At 41.6% G+C, this 26,546-nt stretch overlaps 1 protein-coding gene across 1 annotated transcript in view; it reads right to left on the reverse strand.

The window, feature by feature from the left end:
• Positions 1-26,546, reverse strand: part of NKAIN3 (sodium/potassium transporting ATPase interacting 3) — a 267,357-nt gene that overhangs the window by 28,943 nt on the left and 211,868 nt on the right. Inside the window, exon 6 of the mRNA XM_029222646.1 lies at positions 286-346. Coding sequence (XP_029078479.1) covers positions 286-346 — 61 coding nt within the window. The remainder of the gene's footprint in view (positions 1-285; positions 347-26,546) is intronic.

The raw sequence follows: 26,546 nt of genomic DNA on the forward strand, positions 1-26,546 counted from the left end.
TTTAGGTCTCTGATGAAAAGTTACTAAAATGAAACAACAGCCATCTATCTGTAGGTGTCCCTGTCTCTGAGCATCCTCCCACATGACTTGGATTGAGAGTTTCAATACTTAGTGCCATCTTGTGTGTGTGCAGTATAGTTGGTAAATGTTTGATTGTAACTTTACTATGCTGATTTTAATCACTTAAAATTCCAAATATAAAAGATTTCACGGTCCTGTAATGATTAGTTTTGGAAGCTATATCTCAGATAAAATAAACCCACAGGTAGGTAGAATAATACTTACAGGTGTCCTCTTCTTCCATGAAAATACTGATCACATAACAGGCATATACAAAACCAGCCAACTGCAAAGGAGAAAAAAATATCTTAAAAATCTAGGACAGATGTCCATAATTAAAAAGCCTATGTAACCAATAGATAAAGAATACACAGTATTATCGTCTATGAATTTGTAATAGAAAAAAATCTTAAATGCTATTTAAATGTTTTAAAATAACAGCCGTGATTTTAAAGAACCTTTTCATTTCTACTTAGGTTTAATGGCTTTCTAAAGTAGTACACAGAACTGGGAAAAAAATTGCAGACATTTCACTTAGATTTTGATTTGGGATTTACAGTTCTTATATTGCAAAATCACCACAGATTATTCAGAACATCTAAGTTTTGACTATTTGTAGAGCAATTTGTAGCAACTCTCATTATTACTACAACTATTTTAATGTTTAATTACCACAAAGGGAATCAAAATATGTTCATTGTAAATTAAATACCAATCATTTACTTAATTGTGGAAAATGCTCTGAGCATGTAAATTCTATTTGAATATGAAATTGTTTTGTTAATTATCCACTGCCAGCCAGGAACACCACATATATTGTTCTTCTTACTTGACTGTTCCCCCTTTGTTTCTGCATCCCCTCCCTTCCCTAATTAGTAACTATTTGAACCTGTCTTTTGGCACTCGGGGAATGTTTAAGAGACTGAAACCTTTTTCCTACTACGAAACAGGGAAACAAAAAGGCTTTTGTACCCTAGGGGGCCTCACAGGGTCCTGCTTGGTTTCAAGGGCAGGGATGTGTATGTGCGCCCATAGTCCGGGGTAAGGCCTTCTGAAGAGAGCTGGCTGTGCAATTCTGGAGCAGGACCCTACCCAAGAGAACAATATTCCTTTGAGTTCTTCTGCGGCCACATCATACAGGGAGGCTCCTGTTGCCTCATGGGATATTGCTAGTACTTTAGTAACACATGAAGTCCTAACGTGCAGTCCTGGTGAGGCTACCAGAGTCAAGCCACATGTTAGATATTGTTAAAGGCTGGTTTTTCTTAGGTTTTTAGAAAATATATAGACAGATAGAAATAGGAGTAATATTTTCTCCTTGTGCTTCCATGGATTATCTTGTTCATTCCTTTTAATACATGTGTTCTACTTTGGATTCCTTTATGTACCTCATTAGATGAATATGACCTACTGTGGAGAATTGACTTTGAAGATGACCCTTTTGCTTAAAGAGCAGTGCAATGAGTTCAGCTGACATGAGTCCTAGTGACAGAAACAGGCAGATCAGATATCTTTTGAACCCTAAAGAGCTAGACCAAGTGACGGCCAAACAAATCAAGAGTCTCTTTGTATGCAGTGTGACTAGGATGGCGGATACTTTGGGTCTCTTCTACTCACTTTGCAAGGAGAAGGGCAGTAGAAGAATGGATGAATCATGTTACAGTAGAAAAATGTCTGAACTAGTTTTGTTACTTTTGTTACAGACCAACATTTAGATACTGCATTGTTTATCTTGGACGTTGCTTATTGAATAGTTAGGCCACAGATGCTTGATAGCTTACGTAGTTCAATAATTTTTCCCCTACAGCAAACTCAGCTAAGTTAAGATCTCACAAATCATTATTTTTCCATCTAAGTAGGTGAAAGATAAGCAAACTGTTTTGATTGAGTGCTGTAGAACTTTTCTAGTATAAAGCCAAGGCCTTCATGATAGCGCAATACTACGATGAATATTATTTTTCTACTTTCCTAATACATCTCTACAAAAAAATCTGTTTACGCCTTTACGCTGATTTGAAGTAGAATAAATTATTATTTCGTCTTCATTGATACCTTTAGAGATGACAATGATGTCTAAAGTGTATATTAGCATATTATTAGCCTCTTTGACAGGGAACATATGTTGGTGTCTTCTAACATTAGCTCATTCCATTTGATATGCTGGGTCCATCGGCATTTACTGGTTGGTTCATTGGCATTTACTGGAAGAAAGGCCAGAGGATTGATGAGAAGGGTCCTTGAGAGCAAACTCAGTGAACTCAATGCTAAAACACTCTTTTCATACACCAATATGTAGAGTTAATTTGATGGGGTTGAAAAAAAATCCCATCCTCATAGAGAGATTTTAACTTGAAAATGAAGTCTACCCCACCCTTCTCTGGTTTGCCTTCCAGCTGTTACAAGAGACCTGGGAAACAGTAACTGCTAATGACTGTTCCATAAATTGCTTTGTTACATATTTATACATTTAAAGGAACAAATCGAAGCAACCTCTAGGGACTCTTTTTAATACAAAATAAAAATTCATTTTTTTGCAGGAAACCTTTTAATGATTCTAATACAAGTTTCCTTCCAGGCTAAACAAAAAGGGGTTGACCAGATGGCTAACCCTGAAGAACAAATGCAAGTTATTTAGTCCTGATTCCGTCATTTGAGTGAGTGCAGCTGAAATTCAGGGAGAGGTTTGGCGTCAGGATGAGACGTTGAGCAAGTGAGAAGGACTGCGTAAGATGATTATAGATGTGCTTTTATACAGGCAAGAGGAGCAAACTCAACTGAATAATTTTTCAAAAAAATGCTTTTACGGCTTCCCTGGTGGCGCAGTGGTTGAGAGTCCGCCTGCCGATGCAGGGGAGACGGGTTCGTGCCCCGGTCCGGGAAGATCCCACATGCCGCAGAGCGGCTGGGCCCGTGAGCCATGGCCGCTGAGCCTGCGCGTCCGGAGCCTGTGCTCTGCAACGGGAGAGGCCACAGCAGTGAGAGGCCCGCGTACCGCAAAAAAAAAAAGTTTTTACTTAAGTTTTATTTATTTTGTATTTCTTCCCTGTGTTTCAGGACCACAGATTATTTTAAAATTATTGGGTTAACTGTGTTTCTGAAAAGATTGTCTATATACTGAAGATAATTCATCGATAGATTTCTCTTTTTCCAAATGAGTCTTTTTTTTTTTTTTTATAAATTTATTTATTTATGGCTGCGTTGGGTCTTCCATTGTGGCGCGTGGGCTTTTCTCTAGTTGTGGTGAGCCGGGGCCACCCTTTGTTGCGGTTTGTGGGCTTTTCATTGCGGTGGCTTCTCTTGTTGCAGAGCACAGGCTCTAGGCACACGGGCCTCAGTAGTTGTGGCTCGTGGGCTACAGAGCGCAGGCTCAGTAGTTGTGGCTCATGGGCCTATTGCTCTGCGGCAGGTGGGATCCTCCCGAACCAGGGCTCGAACCCGTGTCCCCTGCATCGGCAGGCAGATTCTCAGCCACTGCGCCAACAGGGAAGCCCCCCAAATGAGTCTTCTGACAAATAGAAAGTAAGATCAGGCTCTTAGTTATAGTGATACCACACTATCCTTCCCTATTCAGTGAATTATTTTTTATTAATGAAATGTGAGAACACCCAGTTTTTAAAGAACAGAGCAATGCATAGCAACAGAAAATTTGTCATATCCAATTGTTTACTAATGGATCTTAATATCTTGAGAGATGTAAAGAAAGGAGTTTTGGCTAAGTAATTGAAATATGCAATACCATTAACCGGAAACAATAAGATAAAGACATGCCGTATGAGAAATATTAGATCATAGTCCAGGCCTTCAAACAGAATTTGTCAGACATAATCTCAATATTATAACAAATCAATTAATTAAAATATATCCTTTTACTTTTGCTTTATTGACTGGCATACTAATAAAATATTTATTCCCAAAATTACTTTTGCTATCATGATTAACCAAATGACTGTTTAATTAATAATGTTATTCTCATGAGAACATGTCTAGACATCATGTTAATCACTTATCTGTAGAAGCTGACTGTTGTATAGTTCTTGGTTTCCCAGAACATGAGTTGAAATAGTCCCTGTGGCTTTCTGCTTATCTCCAACAAATGGAATAAAATGCATTCTTGCCAATAGTGGAGACACATAAAATAAATAATATCAGGATAATAATCCTGATTATTTCTGCTTTAAATAAAGTTTTGAGTCATTCGTTTTAAAGACACCCCTTTTCCATTAAAAACATCCATCTCTATAGTTGTAACATTTGAATGATTTTCTCCTCCATATTGTAAATTCTGATTGCATAAATTCCACCTTTTTCAATATATTAAATGGATGTAAATGGCATAAGACTAGATTCCAACACCATTTTTTTTTGCGGTACGCGGGCCTCTCACTGTTGTGGCCTCTCCCGTTGCAGAGCACAGGCTCCGGACGCGCCGGCTCAGCGGCCATGGCTCACGGGCCCAGCCGCTCCGCAGCATGTGGGATCTTCCCGGACCGGGGCACGAACCCGCGTCCCCTGCATCGGCAGGCGGACTCCATTGTTTTTATATTTTGATGAAGGGATTGATTAGTTTTTGCAAGTAAGATTTGTATATGAGATTGATTTGTTTGGGCCTGCGGGCCTTGTATAAGGATTGCCAGGATTAGGTTTCACACATGCAGATACTAGGATGGCAGCAATCCATTGTCTGTGTGCCCTGCTAATTGGTCTTGGTAACAATGAGTCAAAGAAATGAGTCATCTCTACAAGCCCGACCAGTTTTAGGTGAAGCGGATGGGTGAGAAAAGCGCATTTAGGGAACTCAGAGAGAAGAGCTTTTTCAGACCTAGCGTTGGGGTGAGAGAACTGAGGGGTCTGAGGGAAGCCAAAAGGATTCTTGAACAATAATAACTCCCCAATACTTTTCCAAATTTCCCAGCATTCACACCAACATTTAAGCCCTAAAGCTTAAGAGAATCCATAAGGAATGACAGAAGTTTCTCTATTTAACACAGGTTCTAAACAGCTCTTTGTTAGTTCTTCCTCAAGTCCAAAATGACTTTATAAAAATCTTGGCCATATATATGTGCTAGCATATTTGTTTCTGATGAACCTAGGGGAAGGACAGGAATAAGATGCAGACAGAGAGAATGGACTTGAGGACACGGGGAGGGGGAAGGGTAAGCTGGGACGAAGTGAGAGAGTAGCATTGACATATATACACTATGAAATGTAAAATCGATAGCTAGTGGGAAGCAGCTGCATAGCACAGGGAGATCAGCTCGGTGCTTTGTGACCACCTAGAGGGGTGGGACAGGGAGGGTGGGAGGGAGATGAAAGAGGGAGGGGATATGGGGATGTGTGTATACTTATAGCTGATTCACTTTGTTATACAGCAGCAACTAACACACCAATGTAAAGCAATTATACTCCAATAAAGATGTTAAAAAAAAAAAAAGAGAGAAAGATGGAGGAAAAAAAAAAGTCTTGGCCGAAGCCGGCCCTATTGGAGGCAGGCAGGCAGAGACTGACCCGCTTTGCTCTGTGTAGAACTTCGTCCCTATGGAAGTCATTAAGTTGGACACTTGTGACCAGAAAGCTTCTGCATGTAATTTATTTGGGTTAAGGTGTTAAGTTCCTTATAAAAGGAAGCATAGCAACCTAATGTCAAGAATGTGCAGGGGTTGGGATTTTACTCTACTTTATAAGCTAGCAAGTTAGCCTGTTACTCTTTCATGGGTGCTGGACCAGAGACCAAGGACTTTGTTGCTCACGGCACAGAAGCCAGCACATGCTTCACACCTCTTTGCTGTATCCCCCGTGCCCCTTGGGCCATGATGGACCCCTGTGCATATAGTGGGTGGTGTTGCAGGAGAGGAATATTGAGTTACTTTTTTTTAATTGGAGTATAATTGCTTTACAATGTTGTGTTAGTTTCTGCTGTACAATGAAGTGAATCAGCTATATGTATACATATAGCCCCTCCCTCTTAGGCCTCCCCCTCCCCCAATCCCACCCATCTTAAAGCATTCGTCTAAGTAAAAAAAAAAAAAGACAAACAATAGAAAAATGAGCAAAGAACGTAAATATCTAAGCTATACAGAAAGAAAGAAAACTAATAAACTGTGGAATGATGTCATACATCAGTCATAAATTAAATGCACATTAAGAGTACAAGAAAACTATGTTATGACCAAATTTGCAACATTTTTTTTTTTTTTTGTGGGTGTGTATTAGCAAAGGTGGTCCGATAGATATTCTCATATACTACGTTTGGAAGAAAAAGTTGGCAAAAAGCATTATACTCTTTCACCCAGTAATTTTACCTCTAAAAACCCATCACACAGAAATATTTTAAAAATCTCTATAGTGATTTTTTTTTTTTTTTGAGTTACTTTTCTAGCAAGAGGGAGCAAGCCTACTGTTTGTCAGGGGTGGGACGGGGGAGAAGTTACCTCATCCCTTAGGGATGCTAGCTGAAAACACAACCCTGAGAAATGGTTCAGGCAAAGAGTGACGATAAATTTGGAGGTCATCAGTGTATCTATAGATAGTATTTAAAGCCATGTGACTGGATTAGATCACTAAGGAAGTGAGTGAAGGGAGAGAAGAGGTCCAGGGATGAAGCCCTGGAACATATTACATTTAGGGGTTGGAGAGAAGTTAACTCACCAGCAAGAGACAGAAAAGGACTGACCCAAGGGGTACAGAGGTACAAGAAAGCCAGGGCCACTGGCCGCATCCAAGGCCTCGGATAGGTCAAGGACAGCCAGCGCTGTGTTACTGAGCGCTGGGCTGGGTAAAGTGGAGGAAGTGGGAGACCCTGATGGAAGTGGTTTTGATGGAGGGTGGGGCAAAAATCTGATCAGAGTGCGTTCAGGAGGAAATAGGATGTCAACGACTGTTTCAAGAAGTTTTGCCTAAAAGGAGAGTAGAGAAAGGAACAGCAGCTGGAGAAAGATGTGAGGTCGATGGGGATTTTGGTTTTTGTTTTGAAAAGTGGGCATTACTACAACATGTTTGTTTTCTGATGGGGATAAACTCTTTTTTTAATCATAATTCACAACTTGGGGTCATGGAGAACAAAGAATTTCTCGCCTGTCCAAGCACACACGCACTTGTTATGTCTCCAAGCCCTCTTATGAATTAACTATTGGTTGATTTTACATGAAACCAAACATTTGAAGTACATTAAAAGTAGCTACAGGCATTCCTGAATACATGCTGCCTCCTTCACTGGGGAGAGGAGAAATAAGATGATGGAATAAGAATTTTCTAGCCACTTTTCTGAAGTGATGCGTGGTTTTCATAAGGAATGCTCCAACCCTCACTGCAAGTCTGAATGCAGCCTGCCCTCTTGTCATGTTAGGATGACAGACGACAGAATGTCCAGGCACATGACACATGGTTACTAACTTGGGAACCTTCTGACTCCCTCTTTTAGAAGGGGTGTGGGCTCAGCTTTGTGCAATGGCTCACCCGCTGTATTGGATGGGACAGCAGGCATATCCTTCCTTCCTAGGGAGATATTTAAGATCCCACATGCCGCGGAGCGGCTGGGCCCGTGAGCCATGGCCGCTGAGCCTGCGCGTCTGGAGCCTGTGCTCCGCAACAGGAGAGGCCACAACAGTGAGAGGCCCGCGTACCGCAAAAAAACCAAAACCAAAACAAAACAAAAAACCTCTGAGACTGAAGAACAGGCTGCAGGTGGACAGTCTCATCGCACAGAGCTGTGTGGACACGTTTCTTTCTCTACGGCTTCCAGGAGGGCTTCTTCGTACAACTGTCACCCATGTCCATCTGTTTTCTTCTGTATGCCCAGCAGAACAAAAGTCTGGGAACTTAGGATCCTCAGGGGAGGAGGTCCCCGGAGGGACTGGCTTCTTATTTATTATGACTCTAGAGAGAGTATCCTCGGAATCCTAGTAATTCCTAACCTATTTGTTTTTTAATCAAGCTGCTCATACTTACCCTTCAGGAATCCAGAATTTGTTATGTCTGTTTATGGAAGTGTCCTATGCCAAGTGAAGCCTGAAATTATTTGAAGACATTTGGTTCACTCTCCTAAGAGTCCCACTGGCACCCCGGGCTCCAAATGAATCAATGAATATGGAAATAAGTTGTTTTCTCTACGATGACCATAAAAATATACACTGGCAACAGCATCACATTACTTTGGGCTTTGGGGATTTATTGCCCTTATGTGTCTGAGAAGCACTTGTGTAGACAGTCAAAATGGAAAACAAATGGTTTGCTGGCTTCAACCAAGGAAGATAAGCTTTTTAATGACATGCTTTTATGATGCAGACACTCTGCACAAGGCAGCTCAGCGATCTACAGAGGACACACAAGTTACTCTGACTTGCAAAAAGCTTTGTTCTCAGTGCATTTCTGGTGTCAGGTCATTGAGGAATAAGAGCATTGTTCAAACAGGACAAACAGACAAACAAGCCTATTTAGGTAACTCATATCTGGGACCTTCCTAAGTGTCCACTGCCAAGCTTGATGATTCTTCAGTGGCACCATGTAAATAGTTTGGTAGGGTCATAGTACCTGAGTGTTACGAGGTAATGTGAAGAAAAATGTTTCTATTAAGGGAAATGTCTTCTAGTTTTTACCCATTTTACAATCTTAAACATAAAGCTAAAAGTCAATTTGTAAATGTGTGAGATGCACGTAAATGTAGCTTGGAGCTAAAGAGTTGCTTTTGTGATGGTGTTGGAATGTGGTGGGTAGGGTCTTGGGTGAGCATATATGGGGACTTACTCCAGGTCACATCGAGCTCTGCCCCCTCCATACCTGACCCTCTACATGGAGTCAGGTCCAGGGAACTGGAGTAAAAGCTGGGCTTGGGCAGAAGCCCACTCAGACCCACCTCAACTTGTCTGTTCCATCTTCTGTCCCTGTTTCCATCTTGAGCTGTTGACTTCACTCTCTAGCAACTCAGACCTCTAGTTCTGATGACTCATTTTGAATCTGTTCTTTGGCTTACTAGAGCATGTTGACTCTTCTTGTGCCTCTCAGGGTCAAGGGTGGGCACCCTCAGTGTCTCAGGAGAGACTTTCCTGCCAATACGCCCTCAAATCCAGCTTGCCACTGGACCACAAAACCCGACAGTGGGACGTCCATCTCCAAATCTTACGTATTGAGAACGGAGATCCCCAGAGCACTCACTGAAAGGCAGCGGATGGCAGAGTGGCCGTGCTCTGAGCCCCATCTTAGGTAGCCAGGCACTGCCCCAGGGCATACAGATCTGTGTGTCTGTCCACTGCCACCCGCTTCCCACTGAGGAGCTGGCTCAGTCAGCAAGGGAGTCGTTGAGAGGATATTAACAAACGGCAATGTCTGGAGCCCTGTCGATTGTGGACACTGCTCCCGCCATCCAGGGACAGTCATGCAACCTCTGTAGACTTCTCAGCCCCTTGTTGCAGATGGAGTTCTATGTGGATATATAGACTTTACAGGTCTTAGGAGAACCCGAGAGAAAAACAGGCATTCCTCTGCTTGGATGATCTGTGGAATTTAAGGGGAGACATTTTGCAAAATGGAAGTCTACTTGTCCGTAATCAAGTGGGGTTTTCACAGGTTTCTTAATTTGTTTGAGGGATGTATTTGAAAGTCCCACCTAGTGACATGTGGTAGGAGCTGTGATCCCCTTGGCTGAATTAGTACATGGAGTCAATTCCACCTAATTCCCTTCTTCAACAGAGACCGAATGAGACTGTGATCTAGTTCTGAGAAGGCCCCAGGGTGTCCTTTGTGAGCAACTGGCTGCAGGACCAGTGCACCAGCCTTTGTAACTAATGAACCTTTGAGGGAAGCAGAGGCACAGCCTAGGATCTGCCCGGACTTCACTGTTCTGCAGCAGATCACCCATCCTCCATTCAGGGCCAAGGCGGGGGAGGATCCCATGTCATGGACCGCCTGACCTCTCCCGATGGTCTCTGTGATGAGTACTGCCACCTCGCCTGGGTGCTGTTCCTGCACCCTCCTTGGTTCTGAGCCTCTGTATCTCTTTTCTCATGACTTCTAGAACAACTTCAGGGTCCCCGGGACCAGTGGTCTTCTTTGGAGGCATTCAGGGAGTTCCATTTAACGCTTGAGGAATCCACAAGTGGCAACTCTTGCTTCTGGTGTTCCTCCAGCGTATCCGGTTCTCAGGATGGGTTTCAGCCTTGCTCCTGGAATCCAGTGCTTATCTTACAGTTAATGGTTATGCTGGTTGAGAGCCCAGCTTTGTGGCTGGAGAGATCTCAGTTCAAATACTGCCTTTGCCACTACTATCTGAGCAACCTTTGGCAAGGTATTTGACTTCTCTGAGCCTCAGTTTCCTCATATATAAAATGGGGGAAATGATTGTATTAAATACTTCATTGATTATTGTGAGGGTTACTGAGCTAGTGGATGTCTAGTGCTTTAGCACAGGGCTTAGCAAGACACTATGGGTCCATTGATTCATTAAGCCCTTATATCTTTAAGACCTAAGTTCTATCATTATCTTCATTCTATGAAGGAGAAAACTGAGGCACAGAGGTTAATCAATCTGTCCCCAAACCACTTAGGTAGGAAGTTACACTCTGACTCTGTAGCCCATGATGCTGACCTGTCTCCTTACTGCTGCTATATATACAGCTCTTCTACAATCCAAAGCTGCATTTACTTGGCAAAGCAGTTACAAACTCCTTTATACTATAATCTCAAGATTTTTCTTTTTTAAAAATTAATTAATTTATTTATTTTTGGTTGTGTTGGGTCTTCGCTGCTGCATGCGGGCTTTCTCTAGTTGCGGTGAGTGGGGGCTACTCTTTGTTGTGGTGCGTGGGCTTCTCATTGCGGTGGCTTCTCTTGTTGCGGAGCACGGGTTCTAGGGCGCACGGGCTTCAGTAGTTGCAGTGCGCGGGCTCGAGTGCAGGCTCTAGAGCGCAGGCTCAGTAGTTGTGGCTCATGGGCTTAGTTGCTCCCAGCATGTGGGATCTTCCCGGACGAGGGATCGAACCTGTGTCCTCTGCATTGGCAGGCAGATTCTTAGCCACTGCGCCACCAGGGAAGTCCCAAGAGTTTTTCATAGTAATCTTACATGGGATTAAGTACTATCCAGGTGTTCACGCACCCCACTGCTCACCACATGCTCTGGTCTTTTAAAATGATGATTTAAACTTTCCAAAGCATTTAAAAAGCCTGAGAAGTATAAGATTTGAGTCAAAAGCATAAAATAGTTCCAAGATGCTTGTGTCTAATAATCTGGAGTTTTTAGACTTTACTTTTAGTTTTACTAGATACTTTTCCAATACAATGAGCAACAGTCATCATTATTCCTTATAATATGTTGAAATCATTAGAAAGGAGGCGGTTTTCACTAATGTTATCCATTTTCTTATTGCCCAAACTAAGAGTTTTCTCCTAAGATGGCTTTGGAATGATCCCAGAACTATAAGGCTGTGATATTTCCTTTCAAATTCTAGTGCCTGTCAGGGTCCAGGCAAATTCATTATTATTGGAGTTTAATTGATTGCTAAATGTTTTGTTAAAATTCAGGTGCACCATGTATTTAGATCCAAGCACAGTCTAGCAATCATTACTGAAAATGCAACAAGGTTAATTCACTATGATCTACTCTTAGAGAGTCTGTGTTGACCTCTAGGGGTTCTATCATTTTTGTTCCTAAGAGTCCTCAAATAATGTGTTTAAGAATCTATTCCATTGTAGGATGGTGGAAGGATGGAGTTTTCTTTATAATTTGTGAAATTCATCTTTCAAGAAATGAGACAGTTGCCCAGGTCCAAGAAGGAAAACTTAAAGAACCACCCAAGCAGCAATCTTGGTTCTTTACCTTTGATAAAAGTGAGTAGCATGATTTATGGAAGCTGGGGATGAGCTCTGGGTTGTATAAGCCACACTAAAGCTGTTGCAATCCAAATATCTCAAACAGAGCCATGTGCTACCAGTGGGGTCAGTGGGATTCTCAAAGGAGCAGCTGTTCCCGTGGTGCCAAAGCTGGCTCTCGGCAACCTTTGTTGTCCCCAGTTGGCATTTTCAAGGTAGATATCTCAGGCCCAATTGTCAACCTCCAACAAAGTGCAGAATGTTTACATGTAACCACATTCCAGAAAGGGAATTTGGGAGTTGGCGTGTTAATCAAAAAGGATATTTGGGTTGGGTAAGAGGGGTCGGACTGAAAGAAAGTAGTTCTAAAACTGTTTTTTCAACTAATTTTTTTGGATTAAAATATTTTACTTCAAGAACCAGTGAAATTTCTAGATGCTTTAAACTGTACCCACAGAAATCCTAAGTAAAAAATAGGCGATATTTTTTGTAGTTGTGGGTGAAAATAAATGGCACCTCTGCTTCTATTTCAGGTGTTTAAAAATGAGAATATGTGACAATAGCTCTATTATTGGTTTCTTGTTCCAGTTGTCGGACTGAAACTGTTTTGCTGTATGGGCATCCCAGGAGAAAGGCATTAGGGTTGGTTCAGTGGTAGTTAAAGCTGGTCTCCTTACTCTGCCTTGAGAAGTAGAAACTGTGTGGGAAGAAGCTTTGGTGTCACATAAACTCAGCGGGAGAGAATAGTGTTCAATGAGCTTTAAAAATATGGCATCTTAAAAGGGTTCTCGAGGCATCTCTCTCAGCATCACTGACAAAAAGTATATGTTCCCTACCAGGTTTGATAGCTTTCTACTTTTCCACATGATGGGAGCTGAGCTGCGAGAATGATCTTATTCACTGTAGAGAATTCTAGAGAATATCTGAATGGGCATATATTACACAGCTATTGCTAGGTAATAATCTGATACTTCAAGACAGACGATATCTCCTTATATTTTATGGTGCATGTTTCTATTTCATTAGAAGAAGAGACCTATGTAACCATTTGTGGTGACATTTGAGTATTTACTAGGTACTTAGTGCTGAGTTCTCCAGAATTTAACTTTCACAACGTATTTGTAAGGTGAGTAGTAGTGTCTTTTTTTTGTGGATGAGGAAATGAAGGATCAGAATAACTAGTTTCAGCTTACATAGCTAGTTAGTAGTGGAATCAGGAATCAAGTGTACGTCATTAGTCTACAAAGTCCACATATTTGACATAGTTTAGAATGTCTCCATATTCACTGGGCAAGACCTGAGACAGTGAAGACTTGGGTTTCATTAGAGCTTCTCCACTGAGAAGGCACCGTGTGTGGAGAGTGGCTCATGCTGCCCTCCCAACAGCCCTAGGCTCCCAACCATTCTTGCTCATTGATGGACCAAACCAAGCCCGACCCTGTATCACTTCTTCTCCTTCTCCTTTCTTTGCTCCTCCTCTTGGGTCACAAAGTAGAGCAGAACTATAGTGCTCATGCCTTATAAATAGGAACAAATGAACTGGGACTTCCCTGGTGGCTCAGTGATTGAGAATCTGCCTGCCAGTGCAGGGGACACGGGCTCGATCCCTGGTCCTGGAAGATCCCAAATGCTGTGGAGCAACTAAGCCCGTGCGCCCCAACTACTGAGCCTGCACTCTAGAGCCCGTGTGCCACAACTACTGAGCCCGTGCGCCACAACTACTGAGCCTGTGCTCTAGAGCCCGCGACCCACAACTACTGAGCCAATGTGCCACAACTACTGAGCCTGTGCTCTAGAGCCCGTGCTTCTCAGCAAGAGAAGCCACCGCGATGAGAAGCCCACACACCGTGCATCACAACGAAGAGTAGCCCCTGCTCGCCACAACTAGAGAAAGCAGGTGCGCAGCAGCGAAGACCCAATACAACCAATAAAAAAGAACAAATGAATTTTAACTTCCTCAGTTTCAACTGTGGCTTCGTCTTCCTCCTCAAGCTTACTCCCAGCCTCAGCCTGGACCTCAGCTTCATTTCCAGAACCTGGCAAATTCTGCGTTAATGTCTCGCTCATGATCTTCAGGAATTCCTCTACATAGCATCAAATCCTGACAGCTGTGAGATCCCTCTGAGCCCATCTTGGCAAATCAGTTTATCTTTTCATTCACAGTTTCCCATCTATTCAAATGAGGAGAATACATTAATAGATTGTTCCCATAGACTTTTCCTACAATAAACATCTTTCTTTTTTTTTTTTTTTGCGGTACGCGGGCCTCTCACTGTTGTGGCCTCTCCCGTTGCAGAGCACAGGCTCCGGACGCGCAGGCTCAGCGGCCATGGCTCACGGGCCCAGCCGCTCCGCGGCATGTGGGATCTTCCCGGACCGGGGCACGAACCCGCGTCCCCTGCATCGGCAGGCGGACTCTCAACCACTGCGCCACCAGGGAAGCCCTACAGTAAACATTTTTGATCCCATGGAAGTCCCGAATCCAACTCAACACAATCCTTATTCTTGCTTATTACTTTGTTGAGTGTAAGACTATTAAAGTGAACTGATCAATATATACACAGACACACCTTACTGTATTTTCTTTCTCCATGCATTCCTTCATTCTTTCTTAATGCATCTGAGGGTAAGGAGTCTTTCCCCTTTAAAGGATCACTCCCGTCTCTCTAATGTTTTTTCTTATCTTGATTTTTCAAAGATCTTTCTTTTGCTCTTTTGAGACGTTGTCTCCAATATCTCCTTTTCATGGACTCTTTCCTTCTGCCTTCAAAAATGTTTAGTTCTCCCTTATCTTACAAAAATGTCACTTGATTCTCTCACGTCTCACAGCTTCTTCCTTCTACGCATGAATGTCTGAAATGAATGTTGTTATTAGCTGCCTGCTTTCCTCTGCTTTTCATTCCTTCCTTAATTCACTGCCATTTGGCTTCTGGCCCTACTTTTCTGCTGAGATTGCTCTTGTAAAGGTTAGCAGTGTACACTTTTTCAAATCTAATGGCCTTTTTATCCGTCAAAATTCACACAGCATCAGAGTCGACATGAAGCTCCAACTGGACTGTGAATATTAGATTCTGCCAGGCCTCCCCATCTCTATCCCACCTGCCTCTGGACTTCAGCGGCCCCAGCGCCTAGAAGCAATGCTTGCTGTGCTGACAGTGGACCGAAAGGCTAGGTCAATGGTGGGGCTTAGCAATGAATTCCTTTCTGACAGCAGCAGCATGGTCCTATGTGGGTGTGATGTTGAACGGCCCTTGTGTCAAAGGGGACAAGCTGGGACAATCCAGGCTTGGCACAAACTTGGGGTAGGAAAAATCTGCCTGGGATCTGGGGGAGGAAGGACTGGCTCCAAAACAAACTTCAGGAGAGAGTCAAAGTCAGCTGGGATCCTGGCTCTAGTCCCTAGCCGAGGTTGTCCCGATTCAAGAGAGGAAAGAGAGCCAGGATCCAGCTTCGGGGTAGTGATACATTCGCAGAGCTCTTGGTTTTAAGGATGGAAAACAAGTGCAGTGCATTTAAGGAGAGTGAAGGAGACTGGAAGCAAAGGCAGCTTCAGATGAAAGGAGATACAGAAACCAGGGAGAGAGGCAGCTAGGGTTGAAAGCCACCTTCCTTCCAGTTGAGGAGAGGGAAGCGTGGGGATTCGAGGAAAGAATCCAGCCCAAGAAATTAGGGCAAAATAACCAAGCATGCTGGCTGATGGCACAGTTAGGAATAGATCAGGAAGGACATGAGTTCCTCTGCATCCATGGCTTCTCTTTCTGCAGTTTCAGTTACCCTCAGTCAACTGTAGTCTGAAAATATTACATGGAAAATTCCAGAAATAATCCATAAGTTTTAAGTTGCTCCCTGTTTTGAGTGGCGTGGTGAAATCTCATGCCATCCCACTTTGACCCGCCCGGGACGTGAATCATCCCCTTGTTCAGCATGTCCTGCCAGTTAGTCATTTAGTAGCTGACTTGGTTATCAGATGACCAGTGTTTGTGTTAAAGTAATCCTTATTCTACTTAGTAAGGGCCCCAAAATGCACGAGTAGTGATGTTGGCAGTTTGGATATGCCAAAGACAAGTGGTGAAGTGCTTCCTTTAAGTGAAAAGGTGAAAGTTCTTGACTTAAGGAAAGAAAAAAAAGCCATATGCTGAGGTTGCTAAGATCCATTGTAAGAACAAATTGGTGAAATTGTGAAGAAGGAGAAAGGAATTCGTGCTAGTTTCACTGTTGTGCCTCAAACTGCAAAAGTTATGGCCACAGTGAGTGATAAGTGCTTAGTTACGGTGGAAAAGGCATTACATTTGTACAATAAGATACTTTGAGAGAGAAACAGAGAGAGGGAGGCTACATTCACACAAATTTTATTACAATATATTGTTATAAATGTTCTACTTTATTATTGCTGTTGCTAATCTCTTACTGTGCCTAATTTATAAATTAATTCTCATAGGTATGTATGTATAGGAAAAAACATAGTACTATATATAAAGGCTTTGGTCTATCTGTGGTTTCAGGCATCCACTAGGGGTCTTGGAATTTATCCCCCGAGGATAAGGGGACAACTGTATACATACAGCCTGATGCTCACACTGGCCCTGGTTACTCATTGAAGGCTATGGAATTACTTCCAGACCCTAACAGTGAGTTGGGAGAGGGCTCCTAATATATTACTAGGCTTGCATCTCACTAAGCTGGGACTTTACAAGGGCTGAGGGCATGCACTGCCTCTCAAACTCAAATGACCATACATATTACCTGGGATCTTGTTAATCTGAAAATTCCAATTTAGTTGATTTGAGGCGGGGCCTGAGATCCTGCATTTCTAGCAAGCTCCCAGGTGGTATTGCTGTTGCTGGTCTATAGGCAGCTCTTTGAACAGCATGGAGAGCAGGAAGCAATTGTTGTTATGAGCATTTGGGGTAGGACAGAGCCTGTCATTGAAAGAAATCAGCCCCTGATTTCGTCCTTTGGTTTTGGTCCTACTGAAATCTAACCAATGTGGCCGATAGAGTCAAAGCAATGTGAGTATGGATAGTGTGCCACCGTTTAAAAAAATTGGGGGGAGGGAATGCACATGGGTATTTCCTTGTATGCTGTCGTGGGTTGCTAGTTGCCTATTCAATATGCATTGTTCCTTTGTTCTTTATTATTAGAATCCCTAAGTTTGGGAGTGGCAAAGCGCCTGGCTTAAAATCTACCTCCTCTGACAAGGCTAGTCAACTAGATGTGATACACAGCTTTCCAAAAGCTCTTTGAAGGGAGCTGACCGCTGGGAGGCACGCCCTTTTGTTATTCCTTCCTCTTGGCTGGAATGTTGACGTGATAGATTTCACTCTAGCCACCATCTTGTGATCATGAGGTGATTTTCAGGAAGAAAACTGAATGATCTGAAATCAATGATGAGGAAGGAAATATTAAAAGAGCTTGATTCTCTGGTGACCATGGAGCCACCACTGTAGGCCTGCTGTGCCTGCATGCACATCCGTCTCAGATGAGAGTCAAGCACATCTCTACCTTCTACATAACTAATACGTGGGCTTTTATATGTCGCTAAATTCAATTATAGGCTGGTATTATATGTACGGAATATTTCTGGAAGCTTATCCACAGAGTTGATATCAGCTGTTGCCATTGGAGAGGGGAACTGATCCACCCTGGTTTAAGGGCTGGGAGGAAAATTTAAATTTTACAGTATTCCCTTGTGTCCTTTTTAGAGTTTTCATTCTAAGATAATAATAACAACTGCAAATAAAAGGGGGAAGGGGAGGGTGGGACGAATTGGGAGATTAGGATGGACATAGCTACACGACCATGTGTAAAATAGACAGCTAGTGGGAAGCAGCTATAAAGCACAGGAAGCTCAGCTCGGTGCTCTGTGATGACCTAGATGGGTGGGATGGGGGGAGAGGGTGGGAGGGAGGTCCAAGAGGGAGGGGAAATAGGCCTACATGGAGCTGATTCACTTCATCGTGCAGCAGAAACTAACACAACACTGTAAAGCAATTATACTCCAATAAAAAAATAAACAAACCATAACAACAAAACACAAACAAAAAAGCAAACAAGTGAAACAGAAACAACAGTAATGTGAGAAACGAATTCTGCGAGTGTTCACGAAAAACATATTTCGAATTTCAGTCTCTGTTTTCACATCCTTTGAGTGATATTTTCTTTTCATTAAAGATGAAAGTGGACCCAGCTGCATTATATGGATTTAATCAGATATTTGTACATGAATGGAAGTTAGCATGCCTAACTGACTTTCAACCCAACTCATTTTCTGACGTGCCTTCTGCAGAATTTCACATCAGGATTGCTATCCAAATAATGAAAGCTCCAGCATTTCTCTCACTGAAATCAGATCTCCAAGATTTTGAATTCATATTTGTGATTGATAACAAGTGAATAAATGGCTAAGGAAGAAATCTGTTTTAAAGTATGTGTCTTTGCTGGGTATTGACACAATTTAATCCATCTAATGCAGTGTTGGATTTTCCTTGGGAATGCCGTCTTATGGCAGATATCTTAGGAGGCACAAATCTTTATGTATGATCAAAATGCAATTAATCAAGATCATTCAAGAATCTCCTGCTTACACAGACACCCCCACTTGCCTTCCAAGGCTCTGTTCTACTACAGAGTCAATCTTCTCTCTTCTGGCTGGGGAAAATTTCTCCTCTTTTACCCAAACGTTCCATACTTTCTCATCATTCCAACCCGTTGATCATGGGTATTTCCAGTGTCTGGGTGGCTGCCTCCTTTTTAAACCTTTCCCCATTGTATATGTCTTTATGTATACACATGCATACACACACACACACACACACACACACACACACACACACACATTTAGGAAGTAACTCATCAGTAAACGTCACAGCTCTCCCTGACTTCCTCAGGCCACACTGAATCACTAGAGGAAACATCTACTCAATATTCTGTAATAACCTATATGGGAAAAGAATCCAAAAAAGGATATATATATCTATATATCTATAACTGATTCACTTTGCAGTACACCTGAAACTAACACAATGTTGTAAATCAACTAGACTCCAATAAAAATAATAATAATAAAAAAACAACAGGCCAGCCCTGCTGGGAGGGGAACCTTGTCTTCAGTCCACAGATATGCTTCATTTTGTTCATGTGTTATTTTCTTAAAATGTTATTTAAGATGGTTGTCAAAAATAAAATATTATTTTGGAAGATGTCACAAAAAATTTCAGATATCTAGTTTTCCTTAAAAGAATTGGACCTGTAGTTCTGCGTGTCACCAGTCTGCTCAAACTGAACAGCTGCTGCTCTTTCAAACTGAGCAGTCTCAGATTTTCCAGAGTATCCCCATGCCCTACTGACTGACTTCTGAGCTATTCGAGTCTTTCCTCTTGTGATCCTTAAAAGGGGGACGTGAAAGCTCGAGTGGGGAGGGGACCTGAGCCAGTGGATCCGAGCACAAAATTCTATGCAAACATTTGCAGGTATCTGCGTTTGTCTGGAGAGAGTCCACTGCCTCAAGCACATTTAGAACTATGTCCTGCTTGTACGAGAGCCCAGCACTGATTGCTTCTGCGTGAGATAATTACACAAGTTATTTTCTTCTTATTAAGCCAACTGTTTACACTAACGTATATTTTAAAAGTGGAATGGAGTCAATATATTATTAGAAGTCCCCCCTTTATTTTGTATGTCAGGTAACTGACCTACAAAGCTACTTATCACTGCCTGACACATCTTATTACCCTTTCTTTACCATTTTATGTGTGTATGTCTCAACTTTCCAAATTAATGACAGACTCCTGGAGGGAGCGGTATCATCTACTATTTATTTCTGGAAGCTAATAGAAGACCGTATATATATCAATAAATAAGTACCTAAATATTTTTTTTTCACCAAAAAAACTGGGGTTTTGATGAGAGAATCTTCTCCTCCTAACCTTTAAGATCTCCTTCCTTTACATTTGAATTTATGGTCACTTGCATTAGAATGGCACACCTGGCTTTGTATATTTGTATCTATGTTCTCAAGCATATAATTTGAGCATTTCACCAGGGGGCTAATAACTGCGGCCTGGAAAGTGTGAAGATAAATCTTATTCACAAGTCATTAGATCTAGAGACATTTTCTCACATCAGTTAGTATGGCGATAGGTTTTAAAAGGTCTGCCTGCTTCCCCCCATGGTGCTAATGTGAAGTGAAGTTAATCAAAGACAAGAAAGGAAGCATATTTGGAAGGAGGTTTTGCAGACGTCATTTGAAATGTTAACCTTTCTGTGTAAGGCGCTGACTATGAAATACTTTTATCTTGAGTACTGTGCTGCTTCCTTCCTTTTTTTCTTTTTTTTTTTTAATTCTGAAAGGTTTTATCTTACGTGATACCTAGAGATGTCTCTTCTCAGAAAAGGAATTAAATGATTGTGTAACAAAGAACTACTAAAATATATTTAAAATATATATATTATATATTATATATAAAAAATATATAAATTTATATATAATATATATTATATATAATATATATATAATATATAAATATATAAATATATATTTTATAAAAATAAATATAAAAATTATATTTAATTTTAATAAAATATTTAATATATTTAATTAAAATATATTTAATGACTTTAACGGATAAAAGTCACCTATGGAATCTGTTGTAACCTTTACCTCACACATATTCACCAGCCCCAGTCTTGTTATTTTTGCTTTTGCTACAATTTTGATCCTGTGAATAGAAGGATTTTAAGCCTGTTTCCACATACTGATGGATTCTCAAAGAATTTTCAGCCTGGACTTTCCTGACATCCTTTCTCTGCTATTTCATTCAATTAATAATATCGATGTGTGTCAAGATGGAGAGAGGAAGGGAGAGGGAAGGAAGAAGAGGAGGAAGAGGAAGGAGGCTGGGAAGAGTCGGGTGTAGAGAAAGAGAGGGAGGGAGGGAGAGAGGGATGTGCGTTAAGACGGAAACCATGTCAGAGGGCTTTGCTAGGAACCTTTTTTGCATTTTAGGAAAAGCAAAGTCACCATGCAAACCGGCCAGATAAGGATGAAATTTTGTCTCTGCTTAAAAAAATAAATAGGAAGAGTATTTCAATAGTTAACAGTGACATCAAACTGGCTCTATTTGTCCCCCCCACTTCCCCCTCTCTGCTCGTTGGCTTCCAGAAGTGTCCAGTGTCACCGTGTTCTTCCATGCCGCTCCCTAGTCCCAGATGTCTCCTTGGCATTAAAGAGAAAAATCACAGCCCTCTGGTGGTCTTCAAAGGATAAAAATATTAAAGGGATAAAGCCATCTAATGATCTTAAAGGGCTTATAAAGGTTGCAAAATGGCACATTACCTGGCCGTGGGGAAGCGCTTTATCTAGTGATGACAGAGGTGACATGATCCAGAATGAACACTCCAAAACGGTGGCACGCACTTCCCTTCTGGGTGAGCAGGCCAGCCCTGCTGGGAGGGGAACCTCAAATCCAGTCTCCCTAGTTGGTGAGCGTGCAAGCACGTACATGCTGAGAGCACGGACACCCGAAGGGCTCTCCAGTTAGAGGAGAAGAAAACTCAACTGACGAGTTGGAATGATAACTGTCTATGCTTGAATACATTTCCGAACTGGTGGCTTCTTCTATACTATTGTTCAGGGGCACAGGCAGAAATTAAACACTCTACTTGTGGGCAGAAAAAAGTCCTTCCAATAAATTTGGAAAATAGCTCATGGAACATACATAAGTTGTAAGGAAGAAGTGGTCTGAGTAGCAGGATTCCACTCGCATCCTGGGTGTGGGCAGTGGGCTTGAGTGAGGAAACTATCTACAGGACATATCCTTTCATTGTTGTGCAAATTAACTAACTAAAGGAAAATCAGAGACAGAGAGCTATCAATGCTCATTTGCTAGAGATCTGTTTGTTGGTCAGTATTCTTATTTGCTGTCAGAGCTTAAACATAATAATCCCCTTTGAAGGGCAGTGTTTTTAAAAGTTTAGTAATGTTGGCCTGCTATCTTTCTAAGGGGGCTTATTAGAAGATTTTAATCTGCTTCAGATCAACGGATTCAAGAAGGATAATGTGGGTTCCAACAGCTAGAACTGTCAGCTAAGCTGAAGATCTATTTATGTTTAAAATAAATTATTCTTATAGCCACTGAAACATACCACACTTTAACTGAGAAGGTGAATATATAGTGCATATTAATATATATTTTCAGCTAAAATCTTATTGAAGGAAACAAAATTATTTTAGTTTTCATTATGCCATTCCATGTGGTTTCCCAAGATGAAACTAGACATATTAATGATGCATTTTTCTCCTTTCAAACCCAAACCTGATTAAAAGTCACCCCACACTCATACCAGTGCCAGACCTTTGCTCCCCAGACGCTCCCCTCTGAATCCTGGTCACTGCTCAAGGCCGATCCCAAGTGGTTTGCCATGAAAGCTTCCTGAGTCTACCTTGGACTTCCCTGAAATTTCAAATCATGCCTATTCTGAGTCTCCAAGAATTCTGGTACCAATTCCAATGTCTGGGTTTCCCCCCATGCCACTACGCAATTCTCCAACATCAGCTGGGTGTCCTACAATTCAACTCAATTATGACATATCTACGTGGAGACACCATCAAATCCCACAGGTTAAGTAAGGGCTCAGTCCCACAAGACTGCTCCTCTTCCCCACCCCTGGTCAGATGCCAATCACAAGTCCAGGTCATTAGTTGTGCTCTGACCAACTAGCTATACATTGGAGGTTCCAATGACCCCTCTCTTTGGGTTTGATTAATTTGCTAGAGCTGCTCACAGAATTCAGAGAAACACTTTACTTACCAGACCATCTGTTCATTATAAATGGATATAACTCAGCTATAGCCAGATGGAAAAGATGCATATGGTAAAGTATGGGGAAAGGGCATGGAACTTCCATGCTTTCTTCAAGTGTGCCACTCTCCCCAAATCATGACGTGTTCAAAAACCTGGAAGCTTTCTGAATCCATCCTTTTGGGGTTTTGTGGAAGCTTCATTACATAGACATGATTGATTAAATCATTGGCTATTGGTGATTGATTCAAGCTCCAGCCCCTCTCCCCACCCTGGAGGTCTGGGGGTGTGGGGGGGCTGAAATTCTAATTCTAATCACATGGTTGCTTCTCGGCAACCAACCCATCCTTGGCTGCAGTCCAAAGCTCACCTCATAACATAATAAAAGACACTTTTATCACTCATCACTTAGGAAATTCCAAGTGTTTTAGGAGCTCTGTGTCAAAAAAGGGGAAGACCAAATATATATATATATATATATATATATATATTTTTTTTTTTTTTTTTTTTTTTTTGCGGTATGCGGGCCTCTCACTGTTGTGGCCTCTCCCGTTGCAGAGCACAGGCTCCAAACGCGCAGGCTCAGCAGCCATGGCCCACGGGCCCAGCCGCTCACGCGGCATGTGGGATCCTCCCGGACCGGGGCACGAACCCGCGTCCCCTGCGTCGGCAGGCGGACTCCCAACCACTGCGCCACCAGGGAAGCCCCAAATATATATTTCTTATTAATCACAGTCTCAAATGACATACCACTTTATTTGCTCTGCTTAATTTCCAAGAACCAGAACAAATTCCCCCTTTTTCTTGGGTACTTTTTAAACCATTAAAAAAGGTATTTGTACAAAAGTGCATATCAGAGCTCAATAATGGCTAGATTTTATCAGTAGAAAGTGATGGCTCTCTCCTAGATAGAACCACAGGATTTACTATTTGCATCCCTAATTTATCTCCATCACCTCACTGCCTTATCTTGGTGTCTTTTGAAGGACCTGTTTTTTTTTTTCTTTTGGCCGTGCTCTGTGGCTTGTGGGATCTTAGTTTCCCGACCAGGGATGGAACCCACAACCCCTGTGCTGGAAGTGGGGAGTCTTTTTTTTTTTTTTTACATCTTTATTGGGATACAATTGCTTTACAATGGTGTGTTAGCCTCCGCCCTACAACAAAGTGAATCAGCCACACATACACACATGTTCCCACATCTCTTCCATCCCTCCCATCCTCCCTATCCCACCCCTCCAGGCGGTCACAAAGCACCAGCTGATCTCCCTGTGCTATGTGACTGCTTCCCACTAGCTATCTACCTTACGTTTGGTAGTGTATATATGTCCATGCCACTCTCTCGCTTTGTCACAGCTCACCCTTCCCCCTCCCCATATCCTCAAGTCCATGCTCTAGTAGGTCTGTGTCTTTATTCCTGTCTTACCCCTAGGTTCTTCATGACATTTTTTTTTCTTAAATTCCATATATATGTGTTAGCATACGGTATTTGTTTTTCTCTTCCTGACTTACTTCACTCTGTATGACAGACTCTAGGTCTATCCACCTCATTACAAATAGCTCAATTTCATTTCTTTTTATGGCTGAGTAATATTCCATTGTATATATGTGCCACATCTTCTTTATCCATTCATCTGATAATGGACACTTACGTTGTTTCCATCTCCGGGCTATTGTAAATAGAGCTGCAGTGAACATTTTGGAACATGACTCTTTTTGAATTATGGTTTTCTCAGGGTATATGCCCAGTAGTGGGATTGCTGGGTCGTATGGTAGTTCTATTTGTAGTTTTTTAAGGAACCTCCATACTGTTCTCCATAGTGGCTGTACCAATTCACATTCCCACCAGCAGTGCAAGAGTGTTCCCTTTTCTCCACACCCTCTCCAGCATTTATTGTTTCTAGATTTTTTGATGATGGCCATTCTGACTGGTGTGAGGTGATATCTCACTGTAGTTCTGATTTGCATTTCTCTAATGATTAATGATGTTGAGCATTCATTCTTGTGTTTGTTGGCAATCTGTATATCTTCTTTGGAGAAATGTCTATTTAGGTCTTCTGCCCACTTTTGGATTGGGTTGTTTGTTTTTTTGACATTGAGCTGCATGAGCTGCCTGTAAATTTTGGAGATTAATCCTTTGTCAGTTGCTTCATTTGCAAATATTTTCTCCCACTCTGAGGGTTGTCTTTTCATCTTGTTTATGGTTTCCTTTGCTGTGCAAAAGCTTTGAAGTTTCATTAGGTCCCACTTGTTTATTTTTGTTTTTATTTCCATTTCTCTAGGAGGTGGGTCAAAAGGGATCTTGCTGTGATTTATGTCATAGAGTGTTCTGCCTGTGTTTTCCTCTAAGAGTTTGATAGTTTCTGGCCTTACATTTAGGTCTTTAATCCATTTGGAGCTTATTTTTGTGTATGGTGTTAGGGAGTGATCTAATCTCATAGGAAGTGGGGAGTCTTAACCACTGGACTGCCAGGGAAGTCCTGAAGGACCTCTTCTAATGTTCTACAGGATTTAAATTTTTTATCTTATAGTCACTTTATCTTATTTTTCTGTGTAGCTTTGTGCCTAGTCCATTGTTGGCACACCATATTTGTCTAATAAATTCACGCTAAAAAATTGAATATAGTTTTCTGGAGCCCCTCAGATGAGTGCAACAAAAGATATGAAGGGTTCATTCAAAACTTGCTTGTTGGCAAAACAATAGACAAATAGATCAATGGAACAGAACACAGTGCCCAGAAATAGACCCACATAAATTTGGTCAACTGATCTTTGACAAAGGAGTGAAGGTACTGCAAAGAGAGTGTTTTCAATTAATGATGTGGGAACAATTGGACATCCACATGCAAAAAACAAAGAAAAGAAAAAAGAATATACACTCTTCACAAAAATTAACTCAAAATAGGTCATATATCTAAGTATAAAACACAAAACTATAAAACTCCTAGAAAATAACATGGGAGAAAATCTAGATGACCTTGGCCATGGTAATGTCTTGGTAGATCCAACATCAAAGGCACAGTCCATTAGAAAAATAATTGATAAGATGAACTACATTAAAATTAAAATGTTCTGTTATGTAAAACACACTGTCAGGAGAATGAGTAGACAAACCATAGACTTGTGAAGAAAATATTTCTTCAGACTTCTTCAGATTTGTGGAGAAAATATTTGCAAAAGACATATCTGTAACATATCTGTAAGCCTTTTTCAAAGGCTACTTTATCAAAGTATACAAAAAAGTTTAAAACTCAGCAATACGAAAATGAACAATCCCATTGAAAAATGGGCTAAAGACCTGAACAGACATCTCACAAAAGAAGATACACGGTAGGCAAATAAGCATATCAAAAGATGGTCAACAGCATATGTCCTTAGGGGATTTCAAATTAAAACAACGAGATAGCACGACACATCTATTAGAATGGCCCAAATCCAGGACTCTGACAACCCTAAATAACGGCGAGGATGAGAAGCGACAGGAATTCCGGTTGCTGGTGGGACTGCAAAATGGTGCCCTGTGGAAACACTTTGGCAACTTCTCATGAAACCAAACATACTCTTACCATTGCATCCTACCTTGGGTATTTAAGAGGAGGTGAAAACATGTCCACGCAAAAAACCTGCATGTGGATATTTATATCAGCTTTATTCATAATTGCCAAAACTTGGAAGCAACCAAGATGTCCTTTAGTAGGCGAATGTGGTACACTCAGACAATGGAATAGTATTCAGCACTAAAAAGAAATGGGTTGTAAAAGCCATGAAAAGATATGAAGGAACCTTAAACGCATATTCCTAAGTGAAGGACGTCAATCTGAAAAACTATATCCTGTATGATTCCAACTATGTGAAATTCTGGAAAATGCAAAACTATGGAGTCAATAAAAGGGT

The sequence above is a fragment of the Monodon monoceros genome, unplaced genomic scaffold (assembly GCF_005190385.1).
Source record: "Monodon monoceros isolate NGI ecotype Baffin Bay Population unplaced genomic scaffold, NGI_Narwhal_1 Super_Scaffold_14, whole genome shotgun sequence".
Lineage (NCBI taxonomy): Eukaryota > Metazoa > Chordata > Mammalia > Artiodactyla > Monodontidae > Monodon > Monodon monoceros.